The sequence below is a fragment of the Thermobia domestica genome, chromosome 14 (genome assembly GCF_964235325.1).
Source record: "Thermobia domestica chromosome 14, izTheDome1.hap1.1, whole genome shotgun sequence".
In the NCBI taxonomy this organism is placed as follows: domain Eukaryota; kingdom Metazoa; phylum Arthropoda; class Insecta; order Zygentoma; family Lepismatidae; genus Thermobia; species Thermobia domestica.
Genome location: NC_137467.1, coordinates 20,131,646 through 20,150,250, shown reverse-complemented (window position 1 = coordinate 20,150,250; position 18,605 = coordinate 20,131,646). Strand labels below are relative to the sequence as shown.

Genomic DNA, 18,605 nt, shown 5'->3' with positions numbered 1-18,605 from the left:
CTGCAAAATCATTATCAAATTATATTCTTACAAAAAAACAGTTATAGATATGCGCCAATCATTTTGGACATGAGTGTACGTATCTGGTATGTAAATTACTTCTATTAAACACAAACAAACTATTTGCTGAGCAAAACAATATATTCACATAAAAAACTACATACGTTTTACAGTTTCGCCAACTAACATTTTGGCTTCATCAAACCAATAGATAGTGTCTGATGAAGCCAAAATGTTAGTTGGCGAAACTGTAACACGTATGTAGTTTTTTATGTGAATATATTGTTTTGCTCAGCAAATAGTTTGTTTGTGTTTATGTATATACAAAGCAAAGCTTCTATTAAAGAACAATGAGCCGAAATTACTGCCCTTTAATACTAATAATTATACGCCAAATATGTAATTCACTTTATTTTCAGTTCCATTAACACTGCAGCAAATAAATTGAAACACGCTTCTGCTTTCATTATTCACCTTTTACCCTTTACAAGAACAGAGCATGAAAATTTTTGTTCATACATGAAAGCTTCACGTAACATATTACAAATAATATTTAATACATTGAGGAAATGAATGATTCGCATGTAACACCAATTTCTCTATAAGTGAAATTTTAATTATATTGAAAGAGTGAAAAAATCAACGACTAGACTGAGATTCGAACCCGGGTCTCTGGCTTACCGTATCACACAAAAATATAATATTTACACTAATAAAGTTGTTTATCCATATTTTTCAATCTTTTTATTATTTTACTTTCAGAGACTGGCGCCAGGACATTAGGCTTGTGTACAAGTGGCCATGTGATAAAACAGTTAATATCCAGAGTACGTGAGGAACCTCCTGGCCTAAGGAAGGTGATTATTCTTATTGGCACCAATGATCTCAAAATGGTTAGTATATGAACCAAGTTCAATTTCTTCTATTTTTAGACCTCCAAACTATGCTATGAATAAGTGTAGAAACATTATAGAACGGCTGTGTATATCGGTCTTTCTCGTAACAGGAAGTAAAGAAAGAACATTAAGAAATCTTGGGAAGCCATAGTATACAAACTTAATGGATAGCAACAAGCAGTTTTGTGAAGTCGATTCAGCACCGCAAGAAAACATACCATAACCACCCATAACAATCAATCGAAACCAGAAGTGGTTCAAATTTATTTTACTTCCGGTTTCAGTATTGATTTCCATAGTACAGAAACGGTTATTTAGTAGAGAGGATTTTTGGAATCGATTCAGCATCCCAAGGATAGGTTTCATCCAGTCTCGGACTAGGGAGTATAGGGAACCGGCAGGAGCCTCACAAAGTTTCATCTTTTATATATATATATATAATTATTATTATTATTCTGCTTGTTGTAATGACACTATTTCCAGCATCATTTACATGTGGTAATGGGGCCCCAGACTGGGGACCTGTTCTGTTTCTTTATGGTGTTGCAATAACATGTCAAACGACTAACAGACGGCTCCAACAGGACTTCATAAAAGTCAGTCTCATTTCGGCATTCATGAGGTTCCAATATATATTTAGACAGTATAATGCTGGGGCACCATTCTTCATATTGTTGAAATATATTCTTACTAGGTCCCAAACAGGGCTTTATAATACTGTTAGTTTCATTCCAATAATAGGAACCCAAGACTACATTCAATGCTGAGGGCCACTGAACTCTGGGAACGGAACGAACTACAACGAGTAACTATGCTCCAACACAGCAGATATGTTTTATCTTACTTTCCATGTTATTCAATATTCATTATTATATATATTTATTTAGAGAGGGTCCCTGCAGGAATCCCTGCCCTCCTGCCCTGGCCAGTCCGAGTCTGGTTCCATCTCCTCCCTTAATCCTTTATTGAAACCGAAAGGTATGGAAATCAACCGTTTCTAGTTTCAGCGTTGAAAGCCACAAAATGAGAATTACAATAGATTACAAGCTGCTAAAAAAAAAAAAAAAAAAAAAAAAAGTGCAGTATCTATGTAATCTTTTCCTTATCCCTCTATTAAGACTGTAAATGGTAGAAGTTTACTACTTAACAGGTTTCATCTCTCACTATCCCTGAGTTGCATCCGGAAGTTACAGATCTGTTTCAATATTATATGCATTTACTAAAACGCATTTAATATTGAAACGAAATTCATTTGTCTTATTAACAAAATGAAAATTCCGTAGAATAGAACATTTAAAACTTTTATTTATTTAAGAACTAGCTGCGTTGCTCCTGCTTTGCTGGTCAGAACTAAGATCTAATTAAGTCATTGTTTTCCATCTTTGCGCCGTGGCCTCTTGACTGACTTACAAAATCCATCACCATGAAGATAGTGTCGAGAATATGCAAAGTAGACCATCAAAGATTGGAAGTAAGCAATATACACTCCATCTAATATGTTTCGAAATTGTAGGCGTAAAAAAAAAAAAAAAAAAAAAAAAAAAAAACAATAACTGTAACCCTATGTTATTATTATTCCACATTTAGCCTCCTCTTTCGATACAGGTAGTGGGATGAGTAGCTGTAACCTCCCCTTCTCTGGAGGTCTTTTTCAGTTTATTGGTAACAACCAACTGATATCAGAAATTGTGTCAAACCTCTGCCCCTTTTGTTTGGATATAACAACCTTGGGGAACAGAAAGAAATCTGCAGCTAATTCGGGAGAATAAGGGTTGGTTGATGCAGGCAGTTTGTTTCTTGCCAAAAACTGTTCAACAAGAATCGCGTTGTGACAGGTCGCCTTGTCATGGGGAAGGAGCTACCGTGAGAATCAACACCTTCCGATTTCACACGTCGAAGTCTCTTCAGTAAGCGATTTGTAATGTCTTTGTAAATTGCTCCTGTCATGATATGACCCTTGGGTGTGAATTCTTTGTAAATCACACATCTCCGGTCGAAGAATACTACCAACATCGTATGACTTCTGAAGGCAGAACCGAGCATGCCGCTTTGAAATCATTGGCTCGAGAAAGGCCTCCATCTTCGTATGCACTATTAATCATTTCCACCGTTTCTGCCGCATTTTTATCAAGTTTAATGTAAAATTTGAGTGTTATTGTCTGTTCTGTTTTCGTACTCACAACAACACACCGTGCAATGTGTTACTTGAAGCATCATAACTCACACACTTGCTGCAGCACAACAACGAACTCTTCACAGCAGGTTCATCAAATGTTACGCTAAATAATTCGTATTTACTTTGCCAGATTCCGCTATCCGTCACGTAGCACTGTAGTCAGTCTTGAAACTTAGTAGATGGACTGTGTATGACATGGTTTGTCCTCTCACCTTAATTCCAAGTGTTTAAGTATAGCGGACGTTTAAAGGAGCTTTGGCTCCCCATTGTTTCCTCCGAATCGCGAAACATGGTGGAAGTTCTCAGATGCCTGTTGGTTGCAATTTCCTATGGTTCCGTTGATGATGTGATTATGCTCATAAGACGACTTACAGCCATTGTTCATGTGGATATTTTATATGACCATGTGCATCCTATGACGCATTACTGTTGGTGATCGTGTTTACTGGATGCATTACTGTCGGTGATCATGTTTACTGGACGCATTACTGTCGAAGATCATGTGAACATTTTAGGTGACCACTTGCATCCTATGACGCGTTATTGTTGGTGATTATGTTCCCTTAACGCATTACTGTCGGTGATCATATGTACTGGATCATGTTCCAGATATTGCTTCCAGCCAATGACGCAATTTTGCAATATGACAATTCGCCAACTCACTCTGCTGAAGCTGTTGAGGCATGGTTTCATGAGCATCACGTTGAACTACAGCATCTTTCCTGGCTCACGGAATCCCCAGACTTCAATATTATTCAACACTTGTGACCAGTGCAGGAGCTCAGATCCTCCTCCATCCTCGCTGATAGAACTGAATACTACATTGCGTGAAGAATGGTATAGCATTCTTCTGTAAATCATTCATGGCTTAGGTGCCTAAATTTCATGACTGTTAGTAGTTTCACGTCGTGTTAAGTAAGTTAGTTGTATTTTCTTCAGGTGTTTCAGTTTTCGTCATAATCATCAGGTGTTTCAGTTATCTTCATAATCATCAGGTGTTTCAATTATCTTCATAATCATATGGTTTAGCTGTACAAAGACTGTAAAAGCAGAACATGAAGTATTATAGGGTGATACAGTGTCTTCCAAACTTTTTTTTTTTTTTTTGTTACAAATGCGTCTTGATTTCTGAACTGGGAGACTCAAGATATAAATGTAAACGAAGAACATCTGACTCCATCTTCGTTTCGCTGATGACATCAACAATTCAAAATTGCAAGATATGATAGAAGAGTAACGAAGTAAAGTTGAAAATGGAAATGAAAATGATGTTCAACAACTATGCGGAATTAGAATAAGTGAGTGTCTAAATTGGCAATTTTAAACTATACTACCTAGGTATAACTAACTAGCTAACTAACTCTATGGCCTATGGAACCCGGAGGTTCAATGCCGCGTTCACAAAAGCTCTCCACTGACTTCTATCCTTAGCCAACTGGATCCAGTTTCTACTTTGTATTCCTATCTCTGCGAGATCCATCTTAATATTGTCCTCCCATCTGCGCCTAAGTCTTCTTAATGGTCGTTTTCCGATTGGTCTTAGAAATAGTGCAAAATAACATCGTGAGAGCTGATATGTTTTGCCAGTAAGTGAGGCAGTTCTGCTGAGGAAAATAACAGGAGTAACCGGAACCGTCTACAATATTCAATGCAGAACCCATTAAAGGACTAAATGCAAAGTTTATTTTATCTCTACTAGCTTTTTTTCCCCCTTTTTTTAGGATTACATTTTACAACGTATTACATTGCTGCAGTAAGGTGGGAGTTCAATCTATTTTTAAATCTAGCTGTTTGAAAGCAATATACACTATTCTATCACGCACCTCCTGTATTTGGAGAGGGGGCCGCGGTGGCTCAGTGGTAGAGCGTTCACCTCTGGTGCTTGGGGTCCCGGGTTCGATCCCAGCCCCCGCCAAGCGAACTTTGTGGTGGACAAACACCGTGTGCGTGGGTTTCCTCGGGGTTCTCCCGTTTCCTCCCTTTCTTCATTCCACCATTTCATTCATTACTCATCATCACCGTCTCCTTTAGCCTAACCGGCATAACCGTGGGACGTAAAACTCAAAGATTTAATTTTTTGTATTTGGAGAGGGCGCTCTGCGAGTTGTGGAGGGGTATCGGATACGGCGGCGGAGTAGTATCGATCGATAGTGGTATACGTACTATTTTCAGTAGTCGCAATGATGTACACGGAGAGCATCGTGTGTTTGTTTGTGGAAGAGTATATTCGTAATGGTGGTTCTGTAATTACTACTCAGCGGGCATTTCGCGTGTGGTTTGGACTTGGCCAACATGATTCTTTTCTAGATAAGAAAACTATTCAACTTTGGGGTATCAAACTTTAGAGCAGCAGGTCTGCACTGAGAAAAAAAAATCGCTTGGCTGATCTCGGATCGTAACTACGTATGTGAGAGCGTCCATCCAACGATCTCCAAAGCGTTCATCACTTAAACAGGTCGGCCAGGTGATTTTGTTCGCAGTGCAGAACCTCTTGCTGTAAACTACCCAAACTTGAATAGTTTTTTTTTTTCAATCCGGAACAGAATCATGTCGGCCAAGTCCGAACCGAGTGCGAAATGCCTGTTGAATAGTAGTCACAGAACTACCATTACGACTACTGAAAAATAGCACGTATACCGCTATCAATCGATACCTGCTCCGCCGCCGTATCACCATCACAACTCACACAGCGCCTTCTCTAAATACGGGAGGTCTTTTTTACCGGACCCTATATTAAACATTATACAGTAGTTTAGAATGATTGAAAATATTGTTTGCTATTTTTTTTCCTCTCTGTTTCACAGGGTAAAAAAGTGGAAAGTATGAAGAGGCGGATGAATAGGCTTCTGGAGTTATTAAAAGATAAAACTGATTTAATCGTGATTTTGACGCTGCCTCCTATTCCTAGAGTCGCTCGTATTTACGGAAAGGATCATTGGGATAAATTACGAGCGTACAACAGCTTTTTAAAATCACTGGATAATGGTAAGAACTTGTTAATATTGCTAAGACTTATAAAGATTTTAAGGGTAGCGTAGGGTAAATTTGTAAGTATAACGCAAGAAAATAACTTTAAATGTAAATCTTATATAATTATATATATATATATATATATATCAAAAAAGAAGTTTGTTTGTTTCCTTGTCCGGTATGCAAATCCACACCATTTCTTGGCATACTTCCAGAAATCATGGACTGTAAGAGACGGTCTGTTTAAAATTTTTGATGTGTATCCTAATGTGAAACAGGGAACTTAGGGGAAAAGATGGTTTGGTTTATCTTATACATAAAAGTGAATGTTTGTCCGGTATACAAAGCCACACCGTTTACTTGACAAACCTCTGTGTTTGATATACAAAGACACACCATTTGCTTGGCATACTTCTTTGTGTTGCAGTGAGCACTTTTAGGCTTATTGCTATTTTTTTTGTATATATTTACATATATTATAGAGTAATTTAATATTCATATTATATCTTTGATTCTATTAATAAATATGTAATTGGTAGTTAGTACCAGCGCTAGCAAAATAAGGTCAATCTTATTAATATTTAGTAATAATCTTATATATACACAGATATATATTTCTTGTTTGATCATTTTTTATATTGTTATATATATATATATATATGCTTAATTTGAAAATTATCTTTACAGCTTTAGAGTTTTCTATTTGGGCACTAACTACACTGTAAAAAATGAGGTGTTGAAATAACACAAAATGACTGCCACTTTAGCGTGTTACTTGTGTGTTAATTCAGCACAAAGACATCGCCTTCCGAGCATATCAAAAATAACTAGTTACTACCCGAGAGAATTTGCATTGGTATTTATTGTTTAATATGAGCAAAACTTTACGAAATATCTTTGGGACTTCTGCCAAGTAACGAATAATGTTCTATGTTTTCAGTAATCGGTCACAATAATATTGTTGTAAACCTGTGAATCATCTGACAACAATAACACAGGCAACAGTTCTGCCATCTTGTGTTCATATATGCTAAGACACAAGAATAACAGATAAAGAAAACAGATGGAAGCACAGCTATCTGTGTAACTGTTGTCAGATGATTCACAGGTTTACAACAATATTATTCTGACCGATTACTAAAAACATAGAACATTATTCGTTACTTGGCAGAAGTGTCAAAGATATTTCACAAAGCTTTGCTCATATTAAACGATAAATATCAATGCAAATTCTCCCAGGTAGTAACTACTTATTTTTGATATGCTTGGAAGGCGATGTCTTTGTGCTGAATTAACACACAAGTAACACGCTAAAGTGGTAGTCATTTTGTGTTATTTCAACACCTCATTTTTTACAGTGTAGTTTAGTTAGAAACACTACCAAGCAGAATGACAGCTTTCCCGTTGTTTCGGAGTACGGGGTTGTAAAATCATATATAAGGGAGAAGGGAAATGGCAAAGAGGATTCAGATTCATTCATTCATTTCATGCTGCTGAGACGGAACTTTCTTTCAGGTCGGCCAGGTCTTTAAATTCTGGTTGTATGTCCCTGGAATTTTGGCACTAAGGCTAGGAGTTCGATCCCAGGATAGGAAAATTGTGTGGAAATTAATTGTAGTAGGAACTATTAGATCTTCTAGAGGCAGCGTCCAATTTGGGCGTGTGCTGTTATTTGAATCGTGGTTAATTTTTAGGGAAGGCTGTTGCTATTGCAACAGGAGCCAAATAAGTTTTTTAACAGTTAGTTGTGTTTGACTAGCCGGGTTGGAAAATTTGCCGCAGCTGATTCCTCAGGAAAAAGGATGACAGGCTGTGGGTTTTGAGATTGTTTCCTATTTATCGAACCTTGAATGAAGGTGCTGTGCTCCTAAGTGAAGGAAATTTGACTATTTCTCTGTACCAGATATAATGATTTTTTTTTTTTTTTTTTTTTTTTTTTTTTTTTTTTTTTTTTTTTCATGAAGGTTTGTCTAGTAGAGGGCAATACCTGAATTTGAGATTTTAGGCCAGACAGTTTTCAGAATGGTGGGTCTATCTTTAGAGATTTTGAGGTTTATGATGGCTTGTACGAGAACGCATGTTCAGAACCTCTTTTAGAGAAGACCTTAGTTTCGTTTTAATTGAACGCTTCTGGACTGAAGCAAACAGAATTTAAGGATTTAAGTAGGTACTGTACTGAAGAGGTAAACCTAGTCTTCACAGGCAACTGAACAATTAAAGAACTCACTTTTTTTATTTTAATTAAGGAATTTTTGATTCAGTTAGAGAATTTTTCATTCCCTGAATAAAATTTGGTCTAATTGGAAAAGCCTAATTTATATAAAATTCCCTGAACCTTGGATATTCGGACATATTTTTATTTTATATTATGTAAGCGTCGCTTGAATTTTAGTCCAGGGTTCCCACATTCTGGAAAATCAGGGAAAGTCATGGAAAGTCAGGGAAATAGAAACATGTCAGGGAAAGTCATGGAAATTATGCATTTTGTATAAAATATCATGGAAAGTCAGGGAACGTAAATGTGCAAGGATGGAGTACTGTATGTAAATGTGGACATGTGAAGAGAAAGGCAATGATACATTATTCCCAGTAATGATAGTGATAGTACAGTGTTGCTATTTCATACTGAGGGAATGAGGTAGTGTATATATATATATATATATATATATATATATAGAGAGAGAGAGAGAGAGAGAGAGAGAGAGAGAGAGAGAGAGAGAGACGAAGGGGGAGGGGATAATAATTGATAATTGAAAGTAGAAGTGGAAGTATGACGTGTCATTTAGAATTTTTCCTTATTGAAAGCATAAGGTTCTAAAGTCGCACAGGTTCTGAAAAATACTAGCTCTATTGTTGAATGTTTACGCCTACATAAAGCTACCATGCCTACATATCTTGAAGAATGCATGTATTTAAACTTACGCCGGTGCTACACTGAGTGAAAATTCTCTTCATTCCTTTTCTCTCTTTCTACTCCACAACTCCTCCTAAAGGGTTGGAATGATTTTAATGAAACTTGTCAGATGGATATGATTGTGAGATACTTTGACTGCAGTACAAATAGAGTGGCAAATCAGCATTACAATATTGTTTTCTTGGATCATGGAACATCAACAGTTCTACTGCAATCGTTTCTCAGCGGACTGTGTCCTCTTCCGCCAAACAACTTGCTGCAGGTGTCAATGGATGGGCCCAATGTTAATCATTGCGTCCTAAAGAACTTGAAAGAAAAACTGAATGAAGATTTCCCAGATGAAAAAAAAAAAAAAAAAATTGGACATTGGTGTGTGTGGTTTACATGTTATCAATGGTTCAATCAAAAGTGGTATCCAGTCTGCTGGATGGGACTTTCACAGTTTTCTTCGTGACATATACTATTTGTTTTGTGATTCTTCAGCTCGTCGTGCAGGTTACACTGCTTCTACTGGTAGCAAGATGTTTCCTTTAAAACACTGTGCAATAAGATGGGTAGAGAACGTAGCGTGTGTGGAACAGGCTCTACTTATTTTTGATGACATAAAGCAGTTTGTACGAACAAATAAAGAGATCAAGAGTAAACCATTTAAAATTGTCGTGGAAGATACAGGTGATGCTTTCATGAAGTGTAAATTATCTTTCTTCAAGACTGTCTCAGCAGAGTGTGAACCAATTTTTAAAAAATTCCAGAGTCCTAAGCCATTTGTTTGTTTCCTGTACTCAGAACTTCTAAGTCTTTTAAGGAATCTAACGACTCGTTGTGTCAAACAAAACAGTATGAAACTTGCTGACAGTGCAGTGAAGCTTCTTGCATTAGATTTGACATCCAATGAAAATTTGTTGGAAGCAAGAAAGGTAGACATTGGTTTTAAGACAGAAGAACTACTGAAAGAACTTAAAGCATCAGATAAAGAAAAACTATCTTTCAGGCTTGAGTGTCAAAACTTTTTGCTGGGCACAATCAAGATGATTGTGTAAAGGAGCCCTCTGAAGTACAAACTGGTACGTGCTCTGTCAGCTTTGGATCCCAGTCTACAGAAGAACAATCCAGAACTTCCTCAGACTAAGATGAAATGCATTCTACAAATTCTGCATGAGCATAACAGGATATCTGATTCTATAGCTGAGAAAGCAGGGAGTCAGTTTATGTCTTTCTTTACTGAAATTCAAGGATCCCTTGCAGTTGACTTCAGAGAAAATGTGCAGCACTAGGTTAGATGACTTCTTTGCAAAGGTATTGTCCAAGAAACAAGAATATGCTGATTTGTGGCATATTGTGAAAATATGTTTAATTTTATCTCACGGCAATGCCTCAATGGAGGGCAGGTTCTCAGTCAATAAGACACTTATTGTAGAAAACCAAATAGAAGACTCTCTAGTTGCACAGAGGCGGGTGCATGATGCAATTATGTACTATGGAGGTGCAGAATCTGTTCCCATTGATCGAAGAATGCTTCTTTCAATTCGTTCAGCTCGGAGACGCTATGATGAATACCTTCAGCAGAAACGAATCCAGAGTGCAGAGGAAAGGAAAGTCAAAGCTGAAAAAAGAAAAGTAAGTGCTGAAGTCAAGAAATTAGAAGCAAAGAAGAAACAATTGAAATTATGTTATAAACAAGAATAGGACGCTCTCGGACAACAAATTCAAGAACTGAAAGCAAAACAAAGTTCTGTTTAAAATGTGTGTAATATATCTCAGAGCTGTCACTGTTAGGATTTCTTGACTGTATATTTTGTTGTTTTGTCAAGCCAAAAAATAACTAATTTCCAATGTCAAGGTATGTAGTATTGTATCATACATATATAATATTGTTATATACTTAAATATTAAATTTTGTCTAAATTGTTGAATATAAAAAATACATAAATGGTAATTAAAGGAGTGTAATGGACGGCTATGGGGATGGAGGAGGCCATTAAAAAAAGTGTATGAAAGGACTTACCACATATCTTCCCATTGATATTCAAGAATTCAAGTCAGGGAAAACAAGAATTTGAGTCAGGGAAAGTCAGGGAAAAGGATCTTAACTTTTCTGTGGGAACCCTGTAGTCTTAAGTTAAGGATAAAGAGAGGAGGAGACGAACCATTTGCAGTGTCTGATATACAAAGACATACCATTTGCTTGGCATACTTTTTTGTGTTCGATATACAAAGCCATACCGTTTGCTTGGCATACTTCTTTGTGTCCGATATACAGTCATACCGTTTGCTTGGCGTACTTCTTTATGCCCGATATACAAAACCACACCGTTTGTATAGCATACTTCTTTGTATCCGATATACAAAGCCATACCGTTTGCTTGGCATACTTCTTTGTGTCCGATATACAAAGCCATACCGTTTGTTTGGCATACTTTTTTGTATCCGATATACAAAGTCACACCATTTGCTTGGCATACTTCTAAGCAAGTGTATTGGAAAGACGGTAGGCTGGCTATGTAAAATTTTTTGATGTGTATCCTAAGGGGAATGAAGGGGACTCAGAGGGGAAAAGATGGTTTATCGTATATATAAAAATGAATGTTTGTTTATCCCGTCTAATCCATACCGTTGACTTCTAAGGAACTCTGTCAAAGAGATCCTAGCCTGGAAGAGACCTAGCTACTTACAATTATTTTTGAAGGGGGGGGGGGGAGTTTGTACAGCGATTTCACTTGTGCAGTTGTGTATTTTTGTGTCCTTTTGAAGTGGTTCTTAAAACAGTCACCAATATGCAAAATCAATAGAAGATATTTCTATCAGTTTGTCATCCAAAGATAAGTTGGTGGACTCCTCGCCTTTGCAATCAAGGGGTCCCACGTTCGAGTCCAGATGGGAGGGCAGTTTCTCTCAGATGCAAACTGAGTAGTGGTTCGGATCCCACTGCTAGCTCAGGGTTGCCAGATGTCAGAGAGAAAAAGTAAGATATTACGACTTTTAGGGGAAAACAAGCAAAATCGTATAGAACCATTATGCTATCTTTTATTTATTTGAAAAAACGGAAGAAATTGCTTTAAATGGAAAATAAAAGCCTATAACTTACGAGAACAATGTAAGAACTACTAACCCTATATTAATGAAAGAACCGATTTAAACTTATTTTTGTACACCAAATCCTCTGTAGGTGCGAATTCAATAACATACAAAGAGTGAAAAAGTGATTCACTGGACGCGGACTCGAACCCGGAATCTCCGGCATAACATGCCAGTGCGTTAACCACAACGCCACCCAGTCCGCTCCCAAGAACAGCCAAACACCCCGTCACTCCTGTAGTCTTTGCTCTTCACTCAGACCACATGGCTTGTACCACAGCCTAGCTGCTGTGCGTGGACAATCCAGGTGTCCATATTGAGAACGCCTTTTGACGGTTGTGATTTCATAATATTAATAAAAGGAGGAAACAAGTGAATTTTGTGGTGGACAAACACCGTGTGCGTGGGTTTCCTCGGGGTTCTCCCATTTCCTCCCACCTTTTTCATTCCACCAGTTCATTCATTTCTCATCATCACCGTCTCCTTTAGCCTGGCCGGCATACCCGTGGGACGTAAAACTCAAAGATTTCATTTATTATTTTTTTTTTTTTTTCGGAAATCCCGGGCTTGAGTCTGGGTCCAGTCAATCACTTTCACTCTTTGTATGTTATCTGGCAAACCTGTTTAAGCTGTAAGTTCCGTCCTTCATAACCGTGTTGCTACATAAAGACATTAAGGGTAAACAAATTTATTTCCATAAATATACAAGTTAAATAAACAAAACAAATTATTTAAAGAAAGAACTTGAAAAAATATATATGGTTTTTTACCGTTTCTGGATTGTAGTGAATTTTAGTTTCTATCAAAAAAGAAATACAAATTTTACATGGTTGGTGTTGGAAATTAGCTGATAATTTAAAGTATTCACAGCAAGAAATTTTTTTTTTTTTTTTTAATATTTTTACACAAAAACTATATTAATTTGGCAAAATTCATTAGCATTTAGCAACAATTACGTCATGTATGCTTTAATAGTATATTTAATTTTATTTTCAATTTTTGTGTTCTTTTTGCGGAAGGTAGGCTTATAATCGAATAAATACGATAACAAGTCCTAATGGTATTGAAAGTGACTTAAGATTTTTTTTTTTTAATCGAGAACATACTAAATATTAAATTATCCATTATCTGTTTACTAAACCTGCAACTAAGGCAACGGCTGAGTACTATAACGTTAGACAAATTACATTAACCTATACTGATTAAAAGTCACGTGTCTATCGTTCTTTTTTAGTTAATCTTTTTTTAGATGCTACATTTTGGTGGAGTGTATGGACAAGATGACAGTAAAAGTTTTCGTGCAGGCAAAAACTAACCAAAAGGAAATAACTAAAGAATTCTTTTTCCCTCAACACTATTACCTTCCTGTGAATTCGTATATTTATGCATTTTTATTTAATTATTTATACATATTCCTGGACGGTACCGGCATCTGTAGCCGTAAGCCCGTTACTCTCTCAGCGATCACATTGTCCGAGGAAAGAGGAAAGGAAGGAAGCAGCTTGGGACTCGTATGTTGGTACAAAAATGAAATGAAATCTTTTAAGTTTTACGTCCCACGATTATGCCAGCAAGGCTAAAGGAGACGGTGATGATGAGAAATAGAACGAAATGGTGGAATGAAGAAAGTGGGAGGAAACGGGAGAACCCCGAAAAAAACCACGCTCACGGTGTTTGTTCACCACAAAGTTTACTTGGCGCGAGCTGGGATCGAACCAGGGGCCCCATGCAGCAGACGTGAACGCTCTACCACTAAGCCACCGCGGCTCAATGTTGCTACAGTATCATCCCGCATTTGTGTGGTGTGAATAAAGAAAACCCAGGAAAAGCTGTTACATCTTTTCGACCGAGTGTTCCCACCGGGAAATCTTTCTGTATTAAATCTTCAACTTTGAGCTTGGTAATACTATGAAATCGGGGTGGATTGCTAAACTCGTTAGTATAATTGTCGTGTTACATTATTATGTTATTTAGAAAGTATTTTTGAGTTAGAGATTGCAATGTGGCTTTCAACTCATATGTATTAGTTCATGATCTTTTCAATATTGGTCACTTCAATAACAATATTGGTCACTTCTGAGTTTCTGTGTATGTATGTTACATATATATATATTATGATTAAGTTTTTAAATTTTATTTTCAGGTGAAACCATTAGAGTTATCGACATTTGCCCATTATTTATGACAGGGTCGACTGATTCCAACCTGAAGTTTTTTGAATCGTAAGTATTTTGATCTTAATTCCGTTAAAAAAAAAAAAAAACTAATATGCAGGGTGTCCACCCACCGGGAAAAACCGGGAAATAGCCGGGAATTTCATGGACCGGGAAAAAACCGGGAATAAGCCGTGAATTTCTCCAAAGAACCGGGAAACTCAACGATAATAGTTGAAGAAGGCCGAAAGTTAAAACCGCAAAGGCGTAGCTCAATTGTTTTCTACCGATAAGTCACTGGGCGCTTCTGAATTCATGATTCGTTGGGTCGGTTCCAGCGTCATCCGGTCGGTATCCACCGTTTGGGGCATTCGAATTCAGCATCAATGGTGAATCGCAAGTGAACGTGGCAACGGTGAAACAGGCGCTCGCTTGAATCCTACGTTGTGGTTCGCTTATCGACCATGTTTTGTATTTAAAAAAAAAAAAAAAAAAAAAAAAAAGTAGTGATGCGTCAAAGGGGGTTGTTTGAAACCTGAAAGAGCGCTGTGTGTAGTCAACAATCATGTGTGCGGTCTTTTGTTTTGGCCTTGGTCTTTTAAGAAAAAAAATAGATAATTATTTAACTATAATTCAACTTTAAGTAGTACGAATTGTTTCTTTGATATATTCTTTATTATTATTTTTGTTTAAAATGAATAGCAATGTAAAGATGAGAATAGTAAATGGCGGGAATGAGATTGTCTAGTTGGCAGTTATGATTGCTTGTTTAGTAATAGGTCTGGTTCTATAATCTCCTGATATCTTTAACTACCAGATAAGTTAGCAAGATGTTGCTGCAGTAGTTATTATTTTACGTAAAATAACACATTAGTACTGTGATAAGTTGTACCATTCCATTATCTTATCTGACGATTAAGACGCTTCAGGAAATTGTAGGGCTTGCCCTAAGGGAATATTTATTGGTGTACAACTTTATTGAGTAATTTAAAACTTTCAGCAAGATGTTGCGGCAGTAGTTCTCATTTTACATAATATATTAATATTGTGATCACTTATCATCCCGTTCTTATCTGACATTTAAGCGGCATCAGGAGGTTGTGGAACTGGTCCTCATAAAACATTTATTTATGGCATACAAGTTTATTGAGTATCTTTAAAGCTGGTTTTAAAAATACTTCAAATGTACGGATGTGAGCAAATATGTAAAACGAAAGCAGTTTTCAGGCGCGGAATGCCAAAATAAACAGGGTATCTACTGACCTAGAAAACCTTGAAAACCTGGAATTAGCCTGGAATTTACTTTTGGACCTGGAAAACCTGGAAATAGCCTGGAATTAGACGAGAAACCTGGAAGTTTTAAAATTGTTTTTAAAATATTGTTTTTAGGATTGGTATGGAATAAGTATATTTTTGTAAAATGCAAGAAAGTTATATACTACATCATAAGTTAAAAGCCAGTAATAACTTATTCAGTGGAGACGTAGTTGAGAAGTACAGACAGACGTGAGCAGAGTGCAGGCGGTGAATGTTTTTGGAAAGTATGTTGAGGGTACAAGAAGAGAAAATAAGATTTTATTTGTTTGGCATAGTCGTTGTGAAGAAGAGTGACTACAAAAAGAGCTAAATTAGTCCCCGATTATGAGAGTAAGGTAATTGAAAAAGTTAAATTTCATAATCTATTAAGTTTGTGTCTTACACTGAGGGGATACTGGCATACAAGCCAGAAGCTTTCTCTGTAGTTGCTGCTTTGTAAAGACATTGGTTTACATGTTTCTGTAGCAAGAGTAGTAGACAGGTCTGGAACAACATTCCGCTTATACTCCTGTGCCGAAGCTTTTTAACAGGAGTTCAAGCCTGCGGATGTCGCAGTGAATACCATTCCCGGTGGCCGAAAGGTGTATCATCGGAAAAAAGTAAAATTGCCTATATCTTAACGGAATAACTTTTTGTATATAGGTTAACATTTTACTAGTCTTGCAATAAATCCTGTTACACACTAACAATTAACATTTTATTTTTCAGTCATTAAAATGGGGAAAAGTAAAACGAAATTCCAGGACTCCTGAAAAGTCCAGTGAAAATAGTTATTAGGTCCAACGATCCACTTAAAGCGGGTTGTAAACTCTGCAGAACTGATTTTGACACTTCAAATATGGGAGCTGGATCATTGAAATCTCATGAAAAAGGAAAGAAACATCAAATAGCTGTTAAAGCTCTTAATGCACAATTTTCGATCGTAAAGTTCTCAAGCAATGTTAGTAAGGAGCCTTCCTGTACAAAAAATTCTACAGCGTCTTCCAGTTCAGTGACTGGCACATCATCTACTCCAGTTGTTGAGAGGAAAAATGAAAGCCCAGCAAAATCTAGTGATGTAATAAATAGTTATCTTATCAAAGATCAAGTGACAAAAGCAGAAATAATCTGGACATTACACAAAGTTACAAGTCATGCATCGGCCAGAAGCCAAGCGAGTGCAACGGATTTGTTTCCTTTAATGTTTCCAGAGTGTGAAGTCGCTAAAAATATGCAGTTACACAAAGACATTGTCATCATTTTTGGATTGGGTCCAAATATCCAACAGACGTTACTTCGTGAACTACAAAATTGTGAATTTTTTTGCAGTATCGTTCGACGAAAGCCTAAACACTATCTCACAGAAAAATCAAATGGACTTAGTAGTTCGTTTCTGGCACAGTGACGAAAATAAAGTTTTAACACGTTATTTAACATCGTATTCCTCGGACATGCTACTGCCCAGGATTTGTTAAGTGCATTTATAAATACTTTCAAGTACAAGGGTCTCGATTTTTGTAAGTTACTTCAGGTTTCTCTTGATGGCCCCAACTTTAATTTGAAATTTCTGAGTGATTTGAAGGCCTATCTGAGTGAAGAAAATAGTGAAGGTCCACAGCTTTTGGAGACAGAAACATGCTCTTTACATATTGTTAATGGGGCTTTTAAGACTGCGCATATCAAAGCTGGTTTGAATGTGACAGAGTTTTTGAGAGCGTTGTACCATTTATTCAAGGACTTCTCTTCAAGAAGAGCAGATTTCATGGCAGCATCTGGAACAGCAGTTTTCCCTCTTAAATTTTGTTCTATTAGGTGGGTGGAGAATTCTAAAGTTATCAACCGTGCCATTACTATGATTCCTGCCGTAAAAGTTTATGTTGATGCAGTGAAAACAAAACCTCCTGAAACATCAAACTTCTCTAAAGTAAAAGCCCACATCTCTGATGTAATATTGCCTGCTAGATTAGGGTTCCTTCAATCCGTATCTGTAGAACTAGAAGAATTCCTCACTAAGTACCAGACAGACTGTCCATTACTACCGTTTGTATGGAATGACCTAAACACGTTGATTCGTAGTTTGTTAAACCGCTTCGTGAAAGATGGTGTCTTAAAAGTAGCTAAAACTTTTTCTTAAAAAAATTGACCTCAATAGATGTTTTTGATAAGGACATCTTAAAATCACTTAATCTAGTTGATGTTGGATTTTCTGCGGTTACATCGCTTAAAGGAGTGAAGGATGTTGATATATTGAACTTTAAGAAAGAATGTAGAAGATTCTTGCAAGAACTGTGTAAAAAACTTATGATAAAATGTCCTTTAAAGTACAGTGTAACAAGAGCCGCAAATTGCTTGTCTCCAGAAACTATGACAACGAAACCCTTCGTGAATCACGTATCAAACTCACCCTGGAGAGATTTGTCGAGAAGGAGCAAATAACACCTGTAAATGCTGATATGGTGAAACGGGAATATTTAAAATTTTGTTCAGGCCAAAACACAGCACGAAAACTGTCAAATTTCAGTTACAAAAATGACAGATTAGACGTTTTTCTCCATAATCTGTTAAGTAAAGGTGTCTCCAATGCGTTTAAAACATTCATGCGTAAGATATGTGTACTTTTCCATAGCAACGCAGCAGTGGAAAGAAGATTCTCCATTAACAAAGAGTGCATTGTTGAAAATCTCCAAGAGGGGTGCTTGGTTGCCCAGAGAAGTGTGTTGGATGCTGTGCGTGTTGCTGGTGACATACGTAATATGAATATCACAAAGAGTATGATCCAGTATGTGAGGAATGCATCAAGCAGAAGAAATGAATATCTGAAAGACCGCGGTGAAAAAGAAGAGAAAGGAAAGATATTAAGCTCGATAGCAGCTCGAGAAAAGAAAGATATTAAGAAAAAAATAGAGTTGGAATTAAAGAAGAAAGGAATACTAACTGACGCCGAAGCAGAAGTAGATGCGTTGGAAGAACAGGCGAAAAGGTTAACTCTAGAAGTTAAATGTCAAAAACTGTTCACTGTGACCAAAGTTGTTTTCTGTATTTGTTCATATAATGTGCGTGGCTCCATAACATTTTCAGTTTTTTAAACTTTCATGTTACAATACATTTTTAAATAAAATATAACT

General features: G+C 36.8%; 1 protein-coding gene across 2 annotated transcripts in view; it reads left to right on the top strand.

Annotated features, from left to right (window-relative positions):
* The window catches only part of LOC145669565 (maternal effect protein oskar-like), a 142,065-nt gene that overhangs the window by 107,885 nt on the left and 15,575 nt on the right, over window positions 1-18,605 (top strand). For both annotated transcript variants that reach the window (XM_081737776.1, XM_081737777.1), the window contains exons 3-5: window positions 763-893; window positions 5,877-6,057; window positions 14,175-14,253. In XM_081737776.1, coding sequence (XP_081593902.1) covers window positions 763-893; window positions 5,877-6,057; window positions 14,175-14,253 — 391 coding nt within the window. The remainder of the gene's footprint in view (window positions 1-762; window positions 894-5,876; window positions 6,058-14,174; window positions 14,254-18,605) is intronic.